Source organism: Semicossyphus pulcher, unplaced genomic scaffold, assembly GCF_022749685.1.
Source record: "Semicossyphus pulcher isolate SPU_LCO1_2020_fin unplaced genomic scaffold, fSemPul1.0.p SCAF_9, whole genome shotgun sequence".
In the NCBI taxonomy this organism is placed as follows: domain Eukaryota; kingdom Metazoa; phylum Chordata; class Actinopteri; order Labriformes; family Labridae; genus Semicossyphus; species Semicossyphus pulcher.
In genome coordinates this window covers 14,956,247-14,973,562 of record NW_027211770.1, presented here as the reverse complement: position 1 = coordinate 14,973,562, position 17,316 = coordinate 14,956,247, and the positions used below count along the sequence as shown (strand labels likewise).

At 42.7% G+C, this 17,316-nt stretch overlaps 1 protein-coding gene across 1 annotated transcript in view; it reads left to right on the top strand.

Moving 5' to 3' along the window:
• The first annotated feature begins 8,016 nt into the window (after positions 1 to 8,016).
• col14a1a (collagen, type XIV, alpha 1a) overlaps positions 8,017 to 17,316 on the top strand; it is a 136,354-nt gene continuing 127,054 nt past the window's right edge. The window contains exons 1-2 of the mRNA XM_069655635.1: positions 8,017 to 8,302; positions 9,890 to 10,005. Of these exons, the coding sequence (XP_069511736.1) occupies positions 9,912 to 10,005 (94 nt within the window). The 5' untranslated portion in view covers positions 8,017 to 8,302; positions 9,890 to 9,911. The remainder of the gene's footprint in view (positions 8,303 to 9,889; positions 10,006 to 17,316) is intronic.

Below are 17,316 nucleotides of genomic sequence, written 5' to 3'. Positions count from 1 at the left end.
TTGGTTTTATTTTGGTGTTAATTGCATTTCTGACTGTGCAGCTACTAGATTATGTTTTTAGCTGTCTGACCCCTCTACAGGTTTAGGCCTGCACATTTGACATCCTGTACGGTATTAATCTTAAAATACTCATGGTGAAGAGTGTCAGCGTTTGCAACACAATTAGAAAATTATCAAATTAGCTGCTGCATATTGTCCCTGATCTTTGATATAACTTATTCATACCTTCGTAGAGCTGCAAAATGTGTCTAAAACTATTACAGTGTAGTCATTTTCGAGCAACACTTTCCTCCTATCTTCCCCTCCTTCTCTCTCTTCCCCCCTCCTTTTATCTTCCAGGCTGACTGACAGATACACTAACTAGAAAAGGCCTTATCACACGAGAGCATCGCCACCTTTCCTCCACCTTTCAGTCCATTCATTCATCCGTCCTCGCATTCAGGCAGCCATTGATTAGCTCAGCAGCCAACCTTCACGTAGCTTCCATCCATTCGTCTGTTTGTCTGAGTGTGTTTCTGCTCGGTGTACGGACTGATACACACACACATACACACACACACACACACACACACACACACACACACACACACACACACACACACACACACACACACACACAGGAAATTAGAAACTGTTGCACACACACATATAACACACAGAAACCTGAGAGCGACTGTCTGCTGGAGATTTCCTCTTGTGGTAAAGATGAAGAAGAGATAAAGCTGCAATATTTAAACCTCAGATGATGCAAAATTCAACAATTAAAAGTTATTTATGATACAACAAAAATGTGGCAAACAGTAACGATGTTTTTGAAGGATTTTTATGAGCACATTTTGTTGAATTTATGGGCCCTTAGTGGGGAAAGTGATGATGCGGCGTGATGCATCTCGCTGCATACAGGATCACAGTCCCTCTGCCAGAGTGACTGTAGGAGTCCAAATCCAACGGGGGATGACTACACAGTGAACACGTCCGCGCTCGGAGAAGCCTGGGATGAAAGCCCTCACCAGAGTGGTATATATTAAAAGATCATATTAAGGTTTGAAAAGCCCAGTTGGTCCAATTAAAGCAACACTGATGCAGGCGGCACAAGCCAAGATCAAGTCAATAATACAGATTAAAAACAGCCTCTCATGATGGTGACAGAAGCCAACACAAGAGGGCTGAGGAGGAATATGAGGCACATTAAAGCAGGTGGGATTTGGTGAGAACATAGGAACATCATTAAATGTGATGGAAATTCTCTCTGGGCCAAACTGGATTCAAATAAATGAACATTTTCAAACCTGATAAAACTTTCACCAAAGCCACAAACACTTGGAAAAAGGTGTTTCTGCATCTCCTGTGCTGGCATCCTCTGTTACAAAGCACAAGGAGGTCCTTTCAGCGTGTTCCAGGAGAAGTATCCACATACCGTAGACGTGTTGGAGTAGAAACCGTTCCTACTTTTCACACTGAAGGTGTAAACAACACTTTATGGACTCTTTGTCCTTTATTGTCCCTGTTTTTTGTGCGTCTACAAAAGAAAAATACTTCAAGTACAAATGCTGCAAGAGGATGAAAAATGTGCTGGAGAGGAATCGCTCCCAATACAGCGTATTTATCTCCATGCTGGGTGATATTAAAGCTGGTTTCAGGCTATTATATTATTCCTATAACCTTTTTTTCATTATGTCTAACATTATAATATTACAGAGCAAATAATGTAACACCAGATAAATGAAATAATATTCACAGGAAGACAGTTTTCTCAGAGTTAATTAGCTTTTGACTCAGAGTGCCAATATTCATGACTGCTGCGTCGAGAAGGAAAAGGTTATCAGTGTCATCACGTGAGGAGCTTCTTTAATATTACAGTGAAAATAGACTCATGTAGCTGAAGAAAAGAAAAGTCTCAGTGCGCACTGAGGATGATGGACTGAACGGCTCCAAGGTATGATTACAGTGTTTTCAGGTGAATGGTCTCCTGTCCTCCTCTTCCCTCCCCACAGGCCACGAGCTCAGGGCGAGTCACAGCAGGCAGGAGCGTGAGCCCCCACAGCGACATGGACTGTGTCACCTTTTGTTCAACCGGCATTTTTTTAAAACAAAAAATAAATGAATAAATAAAAAATTCATGATAGATGCAATGATTTTTCCCATTAATTATTCAATTGCTGTCATCCGTATCAATGTATGAGCAGTTCTTACACGGTGATGGTTGAAGGACAATTTTAGGGCTCAAGATGGGGAAAAAAGCTTGCTAGCAGCTTTGTGTTAGCAGGTTTAATGTGCACTGTGTTTTTCATGGACTGCATAAAAAGATGATCGACATGATAGCTCCTTAAAGGTGAAGCCAAAACATTTCGAGTGCCCCCTGCTGATTGGCTGCAGTATAGGTCATAAAAGCCCACCTCCTCCATGTTAACAGATGGGACATGAGTCAAATACACTTTTCTCAAACATGGTTTCTATCATTATAGTTAGTTCTTATCATTCTGATTCACATCCAAGTGTTTTTCTGCATTTCTGCATTTTTCTGACAAGTTTAGTTTTAATTAGTTATTTGATGCTGTAAAAAGGATGCTTGACAGCTCTGTTGACAAATTCGGCTCCTGCAGCCGATCAGTTCTGGATTAGCATAGTGGAGGAGGAATGACAAGAGGACACGTAACATAAACAATCACTACAGTCATTGAAGTTTACATATCTGTGAACGTCTGCTTCAGACCAACACAAAGAAGCTGTTCTGCTGTTAAACATGCCGGTTTGCAGATTTTTCTTCGGAAAGATAAGTGTGCGTTTTGTTTAGCGGAAGGGACGGGACATTGTTACCGCATCTCCACCCACCAATCTCTCTCTGGCTCCAAAAGACGCAAGATGGCAGCAGCCATCTGAGGGGTACTTTGGCTTCTTTTTTCTACAATATAAGTAGATGGAGACTCTTCGTCCAACTTCATATACAGTCATTGGTGTTTTCCATCTTTATTTAGCTTGTTAGCATGCCACCATTTGCTGCTGAGGATATGTCAGGTATTGGTCATAATGACGTGATAAATATGGTGCTCCATAAAAACTTAAGAGTAGGATTTTCAATGTTTAGACAATGTATGGACTCGTACTATAATGATCCCAGTCAGTCATCATGATTACAGAATAAGACCTCAAGATACCAAACATCTAGAGCCAAAAGTACCTGAATCAAAGACACTTGCCTCCTGAAACCTGAGAAACCTGATCGTACAGAAAGCAACAGTGATGTGAAATTAGTGATAAATCTCAGGACTCCATGGTAGACAGAAAGATACATGCATGTGATGTCATGGCTTTTTATCCAATATTTGTCCCTCAAAACTACAACTGCTACCCTCTTGGTGGGACTAGAGGAAATGTCTGGGGATCATTAAAATCCTGAGGGATCATCCTCTGGGGACCATGAATGTCGGCACTAAATTTAACTGCAATCAATCCAGTGGTTGTTGAGATATTTCAGACTGAACCAAAGGGGTTGACTGACCCACTGACCCACAAACCAACATTAGCATCCTCAGAACCATGCTGCTAACTTGGCTAATACTTGCTGCAGCAGCCTTTAATGAGTTTTTATAGTATTTTCCTGAAACAAATCACCTCCATCCACGTGTCCAACATATAAAGTTGCACACTGCATCATGTAGGTGTCAGGTTAGCGGCCTGGGAACGGCAGGTCTGGCTTTAGATGACAAGCCGGCTAATAACTGTGACTAGTCTGACTAATCAGTAGGCTGCGGTCACTTCAGTCTGCTGCTGCCCTCCTATTAAGCTGCTGCTTGTTATTAACACAGAGCTCAGACCTGTGTGTGTGTGTGTGTGTGCATGTGTGTGTCCAGAGAGGTTGAAATTCTCAGCACGAGGTGTGTGTCAATGTGTCTTGAGTTCACATGTGCACACACCCTTGTATGTGTCAACTCTATTTGAACTTGTCCAGGCCTTTGGCTCGAGCTCACAAGACAAACAAACCGTGATTCTCCTGCTGGTTTGAATGCAGCTCATTGTGTGTCTGTGTGTGCGTGAATGACACACCGATCTGGGTTGTCTGTCACCGTGTCAGAGTGCTAAGGCCCCACGCCTCGGGTTATCTCTCTGCGTCTTAAAAATGTGGGGCAGGGGGCTTCAGGTGAGTGTGTGTGTGTTAATGTGTAAAAGGGAAAGAGGGGTAAAAGAGCCTTGTAGACATCCGTGACCATGTGTGTGTGTGTGTGTGTGTGTGTGTGTGTGTGTGTCTCTGACTCAAAAAAATCCATAAAAAAAAGTTAAATCACATTATTGAAGAGGTTGCAGTTTTTAATTCAGTGCTTTTATTTTGAAAAAACTCAAGTAGTGTGACAGTTTCGGATGCTCCCCTCCTCTTGCTGATTGATCCTACGCGAAAAACATCCATCTTTCAACAACTTCAAACTAAACATGTCCTCGGCTGTAAACACAAATGTTTCCTGTTTCCGGGGAGAAATCCTCCGCTGCACAGGAAATGATGCTCTTTGTGTTTGTCCAGGCACCAATGGGGGCTTATTTTTATCATAATTAAAGGAAGGTAGAGAAGGAGTTCAATCACTTTTATTATTACAATTTGTTGGTCCAGTGCAAACGCCTGCAAAAGAGACGCTTTATTACAGACCATATTACTAGAATCAAAGACACAGCTGCCAGCAGGATTATCAGTTTAAAGCTTCCTGTCTGAGGTGTAGCATCTTGGGGGGGAAAATGAAGAACTTGTGAAAGATACCTGCACAAAGTCTCATTTTCTGAGTGTTTTATGTGCGCAACATTTCCCTAAACCTTCTCAGCATGAGCTCGAGTTTAATTGGCTGTCAAAGTTTTTACTTTTTATCCAATCTGTCTCATCTCAAAGTCTTCTGCTGCTGTATCATCCAGGTTTAACAAATGTAAGATCTGTCACATGTCACCTGAATGCACACACAAAGGAGACAGCTGATCTCAACTACGCACATTTTTCACATTCCTCAGGTGGATTATACAAAGAGTTGTTTGAGGTGAAAACTAAGATACACCTACTCATGTCACAGATTTTTATGTCAGTAATAAGGAAGTCTGGGCCTTTGACAATAAACAGTTCTTGTATGTGTGACAGTAATGCTAAATATCTAACGCAGTCTAAGGAAGAGTACCTGCAGTCAACAGGTTTCTGTTGCAGTGCAGTGACTATTTATGAAGCGTCACAGTTGGACCATATGGCACCGAGCTAAATGACCTGTGGATCAACCCTAACGTGACTGATGCATTGATTCAGCAGAGACACGGTTAGGATGGACAGCGATGGCAGAGAGGCAGGCAGACGGAGAATGAGCGGATTAGGAATGGGGAGGAAAAAGAGGGAAATTTAGGAAGACATTAAATGATAGAAGAGGCAGAACACATCAAGAGAAGTGAGCAGATGACAAAAGGGACACAGCGAGGACAGCTGCATGGTTCACCCATCGGGCAGGTCTTTAGGTCTGTTGGCCTGAACCTCTGCAGAGAGGAGCTGTCAATCAAAGTCCACCTGTGAGAGCTGCTGCAGAATACAAAGTGAATCCAGAGACACTTTATTTTTTTATTTAACTTGTTGTTTCAGCAGAACAAACTATAACACCTCTTTTTTAAAGAGAGTGCCACTACCTGAGCGTGAGTGATTTTAATGTCATCTATATTCATACCGAAACTGTTATCTCCTCGTCATTTACACTAATGTGGACAACAAAGTTATCAGGGTAACACAGCTTCTCACTGTGCCATTGGATTGTTTCCGGCAGGGGTGTCGTTTTGTATTTTACCAGACAGCCTTCATCCATACTAACTGCTATGTAAGGCTGTAAGGTGCTAACATCAGCATGCTTATGACAATGCTAACACTGGCCGGCTGTGACTCATTGTTAGAGTCGGTCGTCTCTCGATCTTGGGCAAGACACTGAACCCCAAATAGCTCCCGGTGGCATAGCCATCAGGTATGAATGCATAAATCCAAACAGGCTAAATTGGAATAAAAATGAAGCACAGCTGAAGCCGATGCAGTTGTTGGTTTTGCACAGATTTTTGAATTAACATAAACAGTTTAGCTTCAGAGTGACATGAACGGCTTCATCTATTTCTATGGCAATCCATTGAAATGTTAACTAGACATGTCACTTAACAGCAGAGCTATAAGAGTAGTCATTAAGATTCATCCTCGTGGAACCATGAATGTCTGTAGAAAATGTTGAGTCAATTCATCAAGTAAATATTAACTGGTCACAGGATTTTTAATGTATTCTTTTGATAGATCTAGAGACATCTGGATATTGTCTATGTTATCAGGATTCATCCTCTGGGCACCATGATTGTTTGCACTACATTTCGTTGCAATCCACCCAGTATAGTAGTTGAGATATTTTAATGACAAACAAAAATGTTACGGTCATAGTGGCACAAAAGAAAAGTAGGGAAATCAAGAAAGTCAGATGACGTCATCCTCTGGGGACAATGAATGTGTGAGCAAAATTTCATGACAATCCATCAGATAGTTGAGGAGATGTTTCAGTCTGGACCAAACGACCAACAGACTGTTCACCCTTTTGTTGGCCCTAATTGTGTAAACTTTGAGTGTGTCGGCACGTGTTGGTCTGTATTTGATTGGTGTGTGGTCCGCTGCAGACAGACGACGGGCGAACGGAAAAGAGGACGACAGACGGACAGGAAGAGAGGAAGAGGAGGAGGGCTGAAGCTTTATCCACTTGATTATAGTGTTTGTGGCATCTGGACAGTTGTTTGGCCAAGGCGTGCAAGTGTGTGCGTTAAGAGCATTTGTGTATGTGTGTGTGTAGTGCCCCAGGGACACACCTGGAGTGCAGCTATTCCTCGTTTCAACTCATCCAGCCACTGGCAAATTTCACCAACCTCTGCTTCCCATGACTCCCATCACTCTCCCCTCAGGGCGTGTCACAAAGTCTCAGAGGAGTGAGTGTACCAACAGGACTACAAAGTACACTCTAGACTTTTTCATTCAGCCAGTTAGAAGAAGATACTGCTATTTATCGATCAACTGTTTTGCTATCATTAGCTTAGATTAAAGCAACAGTTTTGGGAATCCACTTGCTGCTTCTTCTGGGGAGAGTTAGATGAGAAGTTTGAGCCCTCTCACAGTCACATACTATCAGTGCCTTAAATATGACGCTAAAGCTAGGAGATGGTTAGCTTAGCCTAGCTTATGTCACCATTCATTAAACTGAATTTTCTAGTCTTCACACCTGGATTTCTGCGAAGATAAATCCAACAAAATACAAAGAGTGAACTTAAAAGGGGTTGAAAGATGCTGTTTTCCCCATGGGACAAAGCTAGGCTAGCTGTTTCCCCCTGTTGACGCAAAGCTAGCTTACACCACCTGGCTGTCGCTTCATATTTAATGAACAGGAGTTGAATGAATCTTTATTCCTCAAAATGTCTTTATTCAGTTAATCCCTTGTTTTAGCAATTTAGCCCCAAGTTCTTCAAAAATAATATTTTTTAAGTCACATGTTACTTGAAACTATATTTAAGTTATCTGGTACAGCAGGCTACAGCAAAACAAACACTCAGAGCACAGCACTAGTATCAGGTAAAGAAGAGTTTCAGTTCATTTGAAGTCTCTAATGTTAAAACGGAGCTTACATTTGGGAAACATCTCAGAAATAAGACACCACGTGGCTTTAGAAAGGCTGTTTATTTTGTGAATAGTTTCAGCTGAGGAGAAGATCTCCGTCATTGTGCCTTTAACGTCAGAGCACGCAGCGCAGCAGGGCATGCATCCACCTGCTCCGAGCGCACTAAGCCATTTCCAGCCGTACTTTACTCCACGAGAGTTTCAGCTCTGACCATGTGGCACCTTTACAGTCGCTAGCCGGATCTGTCCCCACGACAAGTCCCGTCGTGATTGCGGAGGCGCACATACAAGGGCCCCGAGGGGCTGAAGCCGGATTCAAACCTGCAGGTTGGCAGCGGAGATTTTGCGCAGCGGCACTGAGTCTCTCTCTCTCTCTCTCTCTCTCTCTCTTTCTCTCTCTCTCTCTGAGATGAACAGGGCTGAAGGAAAGGGTTGGGACAGGGAGGAATAGCTGGAGGGAGGGATGGCTGAATAACGAGGAGAGAAACACCCACTCCGGACTGACCGAATTGTATCCGGAGAGACGGAGTGAGAGAAAAGAAAGAGAGAGAAGAAGAAGAAAGAGGAATCCATTGGGAGGCAGCAGCAGCGGCAGTCTTTGGTTTTCCGAGGATTTTTTTTTGTGCCTTTGGAGATAAAAAAGGACGCCTTGAATTGATGTCAGAAGAGGTATGAAAGCGGATTTCATTCATTGTGCGCGTGACTGAGTGAGACGCTCTCAGGTGTGTGGCGCGTGTGCGTTTGAACGCAGAGACTTCATTTGAATAAATGTGATTGTTTGACCCAAATCTGACTGAGAAACTTAATTTGAACCAGTCGGCAGCACTTTGAAATTATCACTGAGGAATTATCTTCACTGCATGGTCAGTGAATCAAACTTGTGCAGCAGAGGCAGGTGGAAAAACGCTTTCAAAATAAGAAAATGTTTTATTTGGCAAAAGTCCGTTTTTCAAAATAAAAGAAGTAGCCTTGGCGTTTTTAAGTATTTGAAATGTTTGCACTTAAAAAACAGTCTTTATTATTGTGTGCATGCGAGGATCTGCTAGGGTCTTGTATAATAACTGCTCTTTGTATTCCACAAATAGCCTTTAAAAACATACACATTAAGCATATTCTGCTTTATTTTACTGAGGGCGGCGCCTTTGCCCTGGTTTTCATTAACCAGTTAAGCAGTTGCCAAGTTGCCCTTTGGTTTGGAAAGACAAAATTACAACCTGAAGACAAGAGGAACGTCTTAATGTGATTTAAATTTGGCTTTTATTTTGTTAAGAGAGAGAAAATGAGATTAACTCTCATTTGTGTGTGTATACTTGCATTAATTATTTGTGTGTGTGTTAGAGGGAGACTAATAGAGAACAATTTAATCCCTCTCATTTCCCTCTTCGTGTCCTGAGGCTGCATGAAAAAAAAATCAATCCTATTTCCTGGAGTATTTTCTGCTTTTTAATATGCATTGTCAGTTTTCTGGCCTTTTGACACAGCCTGGATTGAAAGGAGCTGGCTGTTCTTTCAATACCACCGGGTGACACCTTCCACATCACAGGCAGACTCAATCATGAAACAACTTTTGTCGCACGTGCTGTTTTATTCATAAAGCCGGTTGGCCGGTGTGTTTCCCTGAGAGGAGAGAAAGATAAGATGTCTCGGTGTGTGTCTTCCCCCAGCGTGTAATAATGAGTGGCAGACTGGAGAGGAGGTGAAAGGTGGAGAAGGTGGAGGGAGAGGAAGAGCAGGGGAAAAATGTGGAGGAGAGGGTGCAGAGAAGAAGAAGGAGGAGGGGGTGAAAAGAGGAGGAGGAGGAGATAAGGGGAAGAGGAGAGGAGGTGTTTTTGCTCTTGTGGTCGGACAATGGCACTTGTGAAATGTTCTCTCCCTCTCTATGGACTGTCAATCAAACTAGTCTTTTCCTGTCTGTCTGTCACCGTGCGTCCTCCATCTTTTTTTCCTGTCTTCTCCTCTTTCTCCTCTTCTCTTCTCTCAAACAAAGTCCTCCACTGTTTCACCCCCGGCCTGCTCTATGTAGGCGGGAGGCTCTACCGCTGCTCTGCGGTCAGTCTAGACTCTTAGACTTCTGCCTTGTAATTGTATCAAAGGGGATATTAGACAGGAGTAACTGATTCCAGATCAGCGTCTTGGGGCTGTGTGGGCAAGGTGGGTCCCTGCAGCTGAAAGGCATTCATGTCGTTGAAATCCCCCTCTCTTTCTGTGTCTTTTATGCCTTTAATTCACGCTCCACTTTCCCCTCTCTTTTTGCAGGTTTAGGCTGCTGATTGTGAGGATGTTGTCAACAGGGCAGATTAGATGGTGTTTGTGGGCTCCTCTGGTGCTAGCTGCCCTAGTTTCCCATTTCCCCACTAAGGCACAGGATCAAGGTAAGTGCATTCTCCTCCTCTCCAATCATCTCTTTCTCTTCTCTCTCTGCCTATCCCACTTTTCCACCCCATCCAACTTTTCTCTTCCCCTTTAAGTCTTCTTCCACTTCCCACCTTGGCCAGCCACCCTCTTCCCATCTGTTCCCTTCATCACTCTTACCTCAAGCCTTCCCTCACCTCTCTGCCCTCCTCTATCTCCTTTCCCCTCCCGTGACCTCCCTCTGTCTTCTCCTCCCCCTGCCGTCTCTCTGTTTGGTGTGCAGGCTCAGTGGAATCAGATTACATCACACTCAGGATCATATCACCTCCACATCATCACGCAGTCTCACCCTGGCAGCATGGCGACGCTTGCAACCCCCGCTGCCGATGCCGCCACGCTTCAGAAGGGTTTTAATAAATGTGTTGTAGCTGCGCGCTTCAAGCTGTGATGATTTGCTGCTCAATGTGCCGCGCAAAGTTTAACGCTCCGGTGTGCTTTGCAATCAACCTCAGCTCGGCAGACCTGATTTAATCAAACTGAGTCTCATCAGAAAGTTTTTTTTTTTGGTCATGGATGTTAAAAATTTGGAAGAAACCCAAAGAATAAACACACATTTGTTAATATGTCTTTATGCGGCATTATTAGCATACCATGTGCTAAAATGTGTGTTTTTCTGAATGAGACTCAGATTTTCTGACACACTCTTTCTGCTGCTCCTCTCTTAGATCTGTTCATAGAGAAACTTATTGGCTTTATTATACTGTTGCTGCAGCGACCCATTCTTATCATGTTTAAAGGTCAGGAGGTCACATGATTTAGCGAAAGATGTTTTTATTTCAATTACAGATGATGCTTTAATGAAGAAATTAAGAAGTATGACTGCAGTTTGAGTGTGTGTGTGTGTGTGTGTGTGTGTGTGTGTGTGTGTGTGTGTGTGTGAGGTTATTTGTATAACGTTCATAGTTTTAATACAAAAAAAGAGAGGACCCAGTTCAAACAAGAAGAAGGCTAACTGTTAAAGAGTCCAAAGGGAACAATACTCCCTACTCCCTACAGAGGGACTTCTCTCTAAAGGACTATAAAGTGAGCTCATCTGCACAATGAAAAAAAAAACTCTTTGCATACGAAATAATTTAGCCTCTCTCGCTCTGGTTCAAGGCTAGCAGCTCTGCCAATGGCAATTACTGTACACAATAGGGCTAAAGGCTAACGTTAGCGAGCTGGATCGCCAGCCGTGATTTGTACTGTAGTGGCGTAGTGTATACATAAAATGTATAACTTATAACATGGGTAAGAAACTGGTAAAACAGACTTCATGATCCAAAGTTAAAATTACTCGAAAAATAGCAAAGTTAGTCGCATTTGTACGTCAAACCATGCTGAAAGACGCTATGCGCTTCTCCAGTGGGCCCTGGAAAACCTCGGCCAGACTTTTTAAACACGTCATCTGGCGGAGGCCAGGGAGCTCGCTAAAGTACGCTTCCTCAATCTAGGACACGCCCGCCTCCGATGTCTGCAGTGTTTAGTTGAAAAAAACAAATACCGTAAAATGTAATCATTTGTTCTGTGAGGTGCCTTGAAACGCTGCCTGCTCTAATATTTTCCCTCCCAGACATTCAACATTTATAACTGCGTCATGTCTCGTGCAAAATCATCAGGTTTGAAATGTAGACTGCAGACAGAAGTTTTTTAGACGATCCACCGGTATATTCTCGTCGTATTTCGGATTCTGTACCGCTCTGAGCCGTTGCCTGCAGCGAAAACTGTAGTATTTCACTCCAGCGTCTCTCGCTGGGCCGTTCCTTTCAGAGGCAATGCATGCTGGGTGTTGTAGGAATGTAGAATGGGTGAAACCACAAGCTGTTTGTACAACTTTCTCCACAGCTGTGGCACAAGTTTCAAATATCATTGCTTCTGTCGATTACAGAGAACACCAGTTTTGACTGACAGTGGCTTTTTCCAGGGATGAATTGCTCCTTTAACGTTGAAATAAATGACAAGATAAGGATAACACATGACATTTTGTGCGTGTGTGTCTGTGTGCAGCTATGTGTGCGTGTGTGTGCATTGTGCAGGAGTTACTGGAAGTGTGTATTTTAAATCAGCAGCCTGTGAAAGCAGAGGGTCGGACTTACTGTAGATAGAGATCAGATGAAAATGACCCCAAGGGACAATTTAACAATTAGCTGACCCTGCTTTGTGTGTTTATGTGTGCATGTGTGTGTGTGGCTCACATTCCTTCCAGGATGCAGGGAAGCAGCCGCTCATGTTTAAAGGAACACACAGAAATCAAATGTTTTTCTCGCTCTCGCTCTCAAGTTGTTGTTGAAAATCAATAATCCACACGTGACACACGTGTCAGACTTTCATTGATCTGTTTTTACAACTGGATTAAGAAAGAAGTCACACCTTAAAAAGAATTAATTTTATAACATTGATCTTTAGGGGGTTTGTTTAGGGTTCAATTTTTCTTTATAACCTGAATGGATCAATCTGAGGCTGCTTCGTGTTTATTTACCACAGGAAGTCTTTATGAATCAATGGCTGCTTTGGAATGAATGTAGGGTTTCCTTTTATTCTTCCGTCTTTCTTTTACTTTCATTAACTATTTTCTATTTCCTTTTCTTTCTCCTGAGCTCTCTCCCTCTGTGCTTCTCGCTCCGTTTCTCTTCATTTATATCTTACATATATTCCCCTTCCTCCTTTTCTCTCTGAACACTGTATTCATCAGCAGGTCTGTAGGTCGTGTCATTCATTGCGAGCAGGCAGAAACGAGAGATGAGACAGAAGCGTGACACCGTAAATTAGGCCGGGGTTTGATCCCAGTGAATCACAGCAGAGCATGGATGACCTCCCAGACACTGTGGGAGCGTGCCCCGCTCAATCCCTTCATTAGCGAGCATGTGATAGCTATTAATTTCTGCCCAGTCTGTCCCCTGTAAGCTGCAACATCTGGTCAGAGGGGATTTGGGCTGGGGGATTAGTGTGTGTTGGAGGATGTTTGTATATACAACACAAATGTCTGGATATCATCAGGGACTCCCACTGCCAGAGAGCGGGTCAGTCCAGGAGGGAGTTTCTCTGCAGGAACTGATGTTACGAACGATCTGGCATTCAAACCTAACATGTTAAGATCATTTAGGTCAAAGGATATCATTCCATCGCATAATTTCGTCCCGAGTTAGAAATCAAATTTTTTCAGATGTATAAGAGAAAATGTGGAACATTTGCGTTTACTAATTATTTGAAGACGTTTTAGGATAGAAAATGTTCCACCCAAGTTACAAGGCAGCGCTGAAATGAAAATAATGTAAACTCACCTGGGTGGTTTGCAACGTCTCCCTCAAAATATATTAACAACCGATACAGTTACTAAACATGGAAATTATACTTTCAACATAAAATCATGCAGCTGTGGCTCAGAGGTAGAGTGAGTAGCCCTCCAATCGGAAGGCTGCTGGTTTGATTCTCAGTTCCTCCAGTCTAGATGCTTCGGCAAGACACTTAAACCCCAAACTGCTCCTGGAGGGACATGGTGTCTGAATGTGTGTGACAGTCTGGTCTGGCCTGGCATGGTACGACATCAGTGTGTGAATGTGTGTGTGAAAGGGTGAATGTGACAAGTGGTGTAAAAGCTCCGAGAGTGGTCGAAAGACTAGAATGGAACAGTCCTTTTCCATTCAACATGCTTCCCTTTATACTGTACAAATGTGACTTATTCAAGTCAAAAGTCCATGTGTTTCATTCATCCTGTGCTTTCAATGAGCGATTAGCTTCTCTATATTTAATATGTAAATATGCATTAGGGGCTGTAGGGAACAGTGAGCATTTTGTAGCTAAGGTGCAAAGTGGTGCTATTAGTGAAACGCTGACATGCTTACAGTGATAAAGCTCACATTCTGATATTAGCACTGTTTACCAGGTTCATCATTGTACTTCAGAAGCCCAGGCTATAGGGGAAGTCTTTACTGTCACTGCTATTTGTTCATATGTGTGATGATGGCGCTAGAATAAAACTCACATGATCGACAAAGTCAGATTTTATCTAGAAATATCTATCGCCTTAAAAGCTAGAAGGTTTCTGGTTCGATTCCTGGTTTGGACGAAGTGGACCTTTCTGTGTGCAGCACGTTCTCCTCGTGCATGCGTTGGGTTTCCTCCCGGTACTCCGGCTTCCTCCCACAGTCCAAAGACATGCTTGCTAGGTTCAATGGTGACTCTAAGATTGCCCGTAGGTGTGAGTGTGAGCATGAGAGGTCGTCTGTCTCTATGTTTCAGCCCTGTGAATGACAGGCGTTCAGTCCAGGGTGTACCCCGCCTCTCGCCCAATGACTGCTGGGATCGGCTCCAGCCCCCTACGACCCTGAACAGGATAAGCAGTATAGATAATGGATGGAATATCTGAATTAAATTTTATGGCAAACCAGCATATTGTTAGATATTATGATTGAAATTCAAAAATGTCTACTCCATGGTGATGAAACATTAGGGTTCATCCTCTGGGGACCACGGTAGTCGGCACATACTGTTGTGGTAATTCATCCAATAATTCTCTGGAAAGTTAACTCAATAAGTGAAACTGGAACCTGTTGGTGGTGCTGAATGGAAAGACTGGTGATCAGCAAATTATAAAGCATGAAGGAACATAATGCCTTGTTACAATTTTAGCGGAATAAACACATTCTCTGCTGAATTTTTCCCCCACAAATCATCCGTATTAATGCAGATTTGTTTGTTTGTGCTGCATTTGAGGCTTCAGCTACAGTAGATCTTTGCTCCTGTCAGACCTCTGGAAACTGCTCTTATACCGTTCTTAATGCAGGAAAGTGAGCAGCGTGAAACCCAGTGGATTGTTCCTTTCTTTTTGTTCTCAGGCTCTTACTTTGGCCTTGAAAAGTTTTGTAAAGGAAATGTTAATTTTGTTCTCTGGCTTAGTCCTCTGAGGGTGTAAGGAGTGACCTGGTACTTTGTGCTTCTGTTCCAATGCAGCAGTGACACGAGCAGGATAGATGGAGGAAAGATGGCTGCCTGTGGAAGATTGCCACATTTGTATCTTAACGCTGACCTCGTCTTCAGAAGGGAAGGTCGAGGAAAGAGATGTCACGTCTTCTTGTTCATTAAGCATTTCTTTTTTATTTGTCAGACCTGTTCCTGTTAGTCATTGTAAAATGCTGAGTGTGTGCGGGTTGTCCTGCATTTGTGTGTGATTACTGTGTGTATAGTTAATTAAGGTAATTGATTTTGTTGATTGGGTGACAGTGGGGTCAATACCGTGCTTCAGGACATACCACAACAGATTATGTGCTCGAGAACGCATTTACGAAGATATTGCACTTTTATTACGTGTGTGTTTTACGTGTGTGTGTGTGTGTGTGTGTGTGTGTGTGTGAAGGGGGCAGCCTGGTGGATTAGCATGACTCAAAGTGTTGGCCAATGATTTTGGTTTTAATGAACAGGGAGAGAAGCCAATGATGGGAAATCATTTATTCATAAACAAAAGGGAGGATGAGATGGAACAACCTGTTTTGAATTTAAAAACGGCTAAATTATCCAAACCCACACTGCCGTCACCTCGCCTCTGCCGCAGCTGATGGTAATCCAGCTTGTCATCATCATCAGCCACTTTGGACTAAATGGAGCATTGAATCGTTGTGCAGGAGGCTCTCTAATTTACCCTGTTGTTGTTACCAGAGCATGTAGATACTGCTCTTTGATTGTGATAAACAAAATTAACTTTAATTAATGGGGACATGAGCCAATGATGATATTTTTAGGGGGGAAAATTTGAAGCTTTAGCAAAGACTGATACAGAAACAAAAAGGCGGCACAATGTATATTACTCACTCTGGATATTCAGCTCTCTCTCCATCCAATATGCATGCAAGTGCCAAATTACACAGTATGTTGTACCACAGTGTTGGTGGGAATAGTGAGTGTCAGGTGCAGCAGTTTCAGTCTGAAAAGCATGAAATAGGCTACGGGTGATTTGGAATATATTCGTGCTTCCCAAAATCAAAGAGTGGAAAGTGACTCAGGGATGGGCAGATATATTGTAGTAGTTCAAGGTTGGGAATCACTAATACCTAACTGGCATGAACAACTGAGATTGACCTATTGGCTCTCATGGACAATCGCAGTACAGTAGGGTCGAATTATAGACGTTGCCCTGTTAGCAAAGAAAATAAAGTTTGCTGCTTGGTTTGGTGAGCTCTGTGACTTTTGTAACTAAAATACAACATTGATGTATTTTTAAAGTCCACACCATGATCTTTTTCTAAACTTAGTTTTGTTGCCTTAAGACTGGGACAGTGACCGCTTCAGAAAACCCAAACTAAAACTAAATAACAGTTTGGTCATCTTTTTAGGTGTACTGTAGGCACCAACGGTAGTTGTTTAGGTTTTGCGAAAATATCATAGTTTGTGCTGTAAGAATCATATCAGATTAAAAAACACATAGCTGACCAGATCTTTGCAATAAGACATCTGCCCTTTTTAGTGCAATGCAGGATAGTATATAGTGCTGAGTAAATGAATATAAGAAATTAACATAGGTTTGGTTTCAAATTGAAGCCTACATTTACACTTATACCTGCTTTGTTTATTCTGTTTAATGACCAGCAGGGGGCGACTCTGGTTGCAAAGAGAAGAAAAACTTGCCCGCTAACAGATGAGAAAATAACCCTACTTCTCACTTGATCTCACCCCCCCTTTCCTCTCTCTCATGGAAGACCAGTCAAATAAATATGCAGTCCACAATTTCTGACAAGTAGTAAACAAACTTCAGGGAAAGCAATGCCAAAACAACACACAGAACATCTTTGCCAATAACCCAAAGTGTACTAAACTGAAATAAAATAAAAATTTCTTACCTGACTCCCTAACAGAAAAACTCTATTATAACTATGACTATACACTAGAAAAACACAACTAAATGTCGAACTTACTTGAAATGAGTAGTGATACGGACACGGGGGCAGCTGAAGTCAAGGCGGAAGTTTCTCAGCCAATCAGAGCGCAGTTCCTTAGCAGCGTAGGCAGGCTCGACTGCACGCGCTGGTCGGGCGCTGGGTGACACTAAAGAGAGGCAACTTATCGAGAAACGGTTAAAATGTTACTCCGATAAAACAGTAAAAGCAAAGGTAAACGAAGTAAAAGTAGAGGCTGTTAGTAAGTTCGTAGATGTGTGTTTGTGAGAGGTCCTGCTCACTGTAACCTGCTGAGTATGACAGAACTGGTGAGTCGCGCGTAAAAGTACTGTTAAATAATGCTGCGTCAGAAGGTGGCAGACTAAGCTAGGCTGTCATGTTAATAGGCTAACAGCTAACTAAATT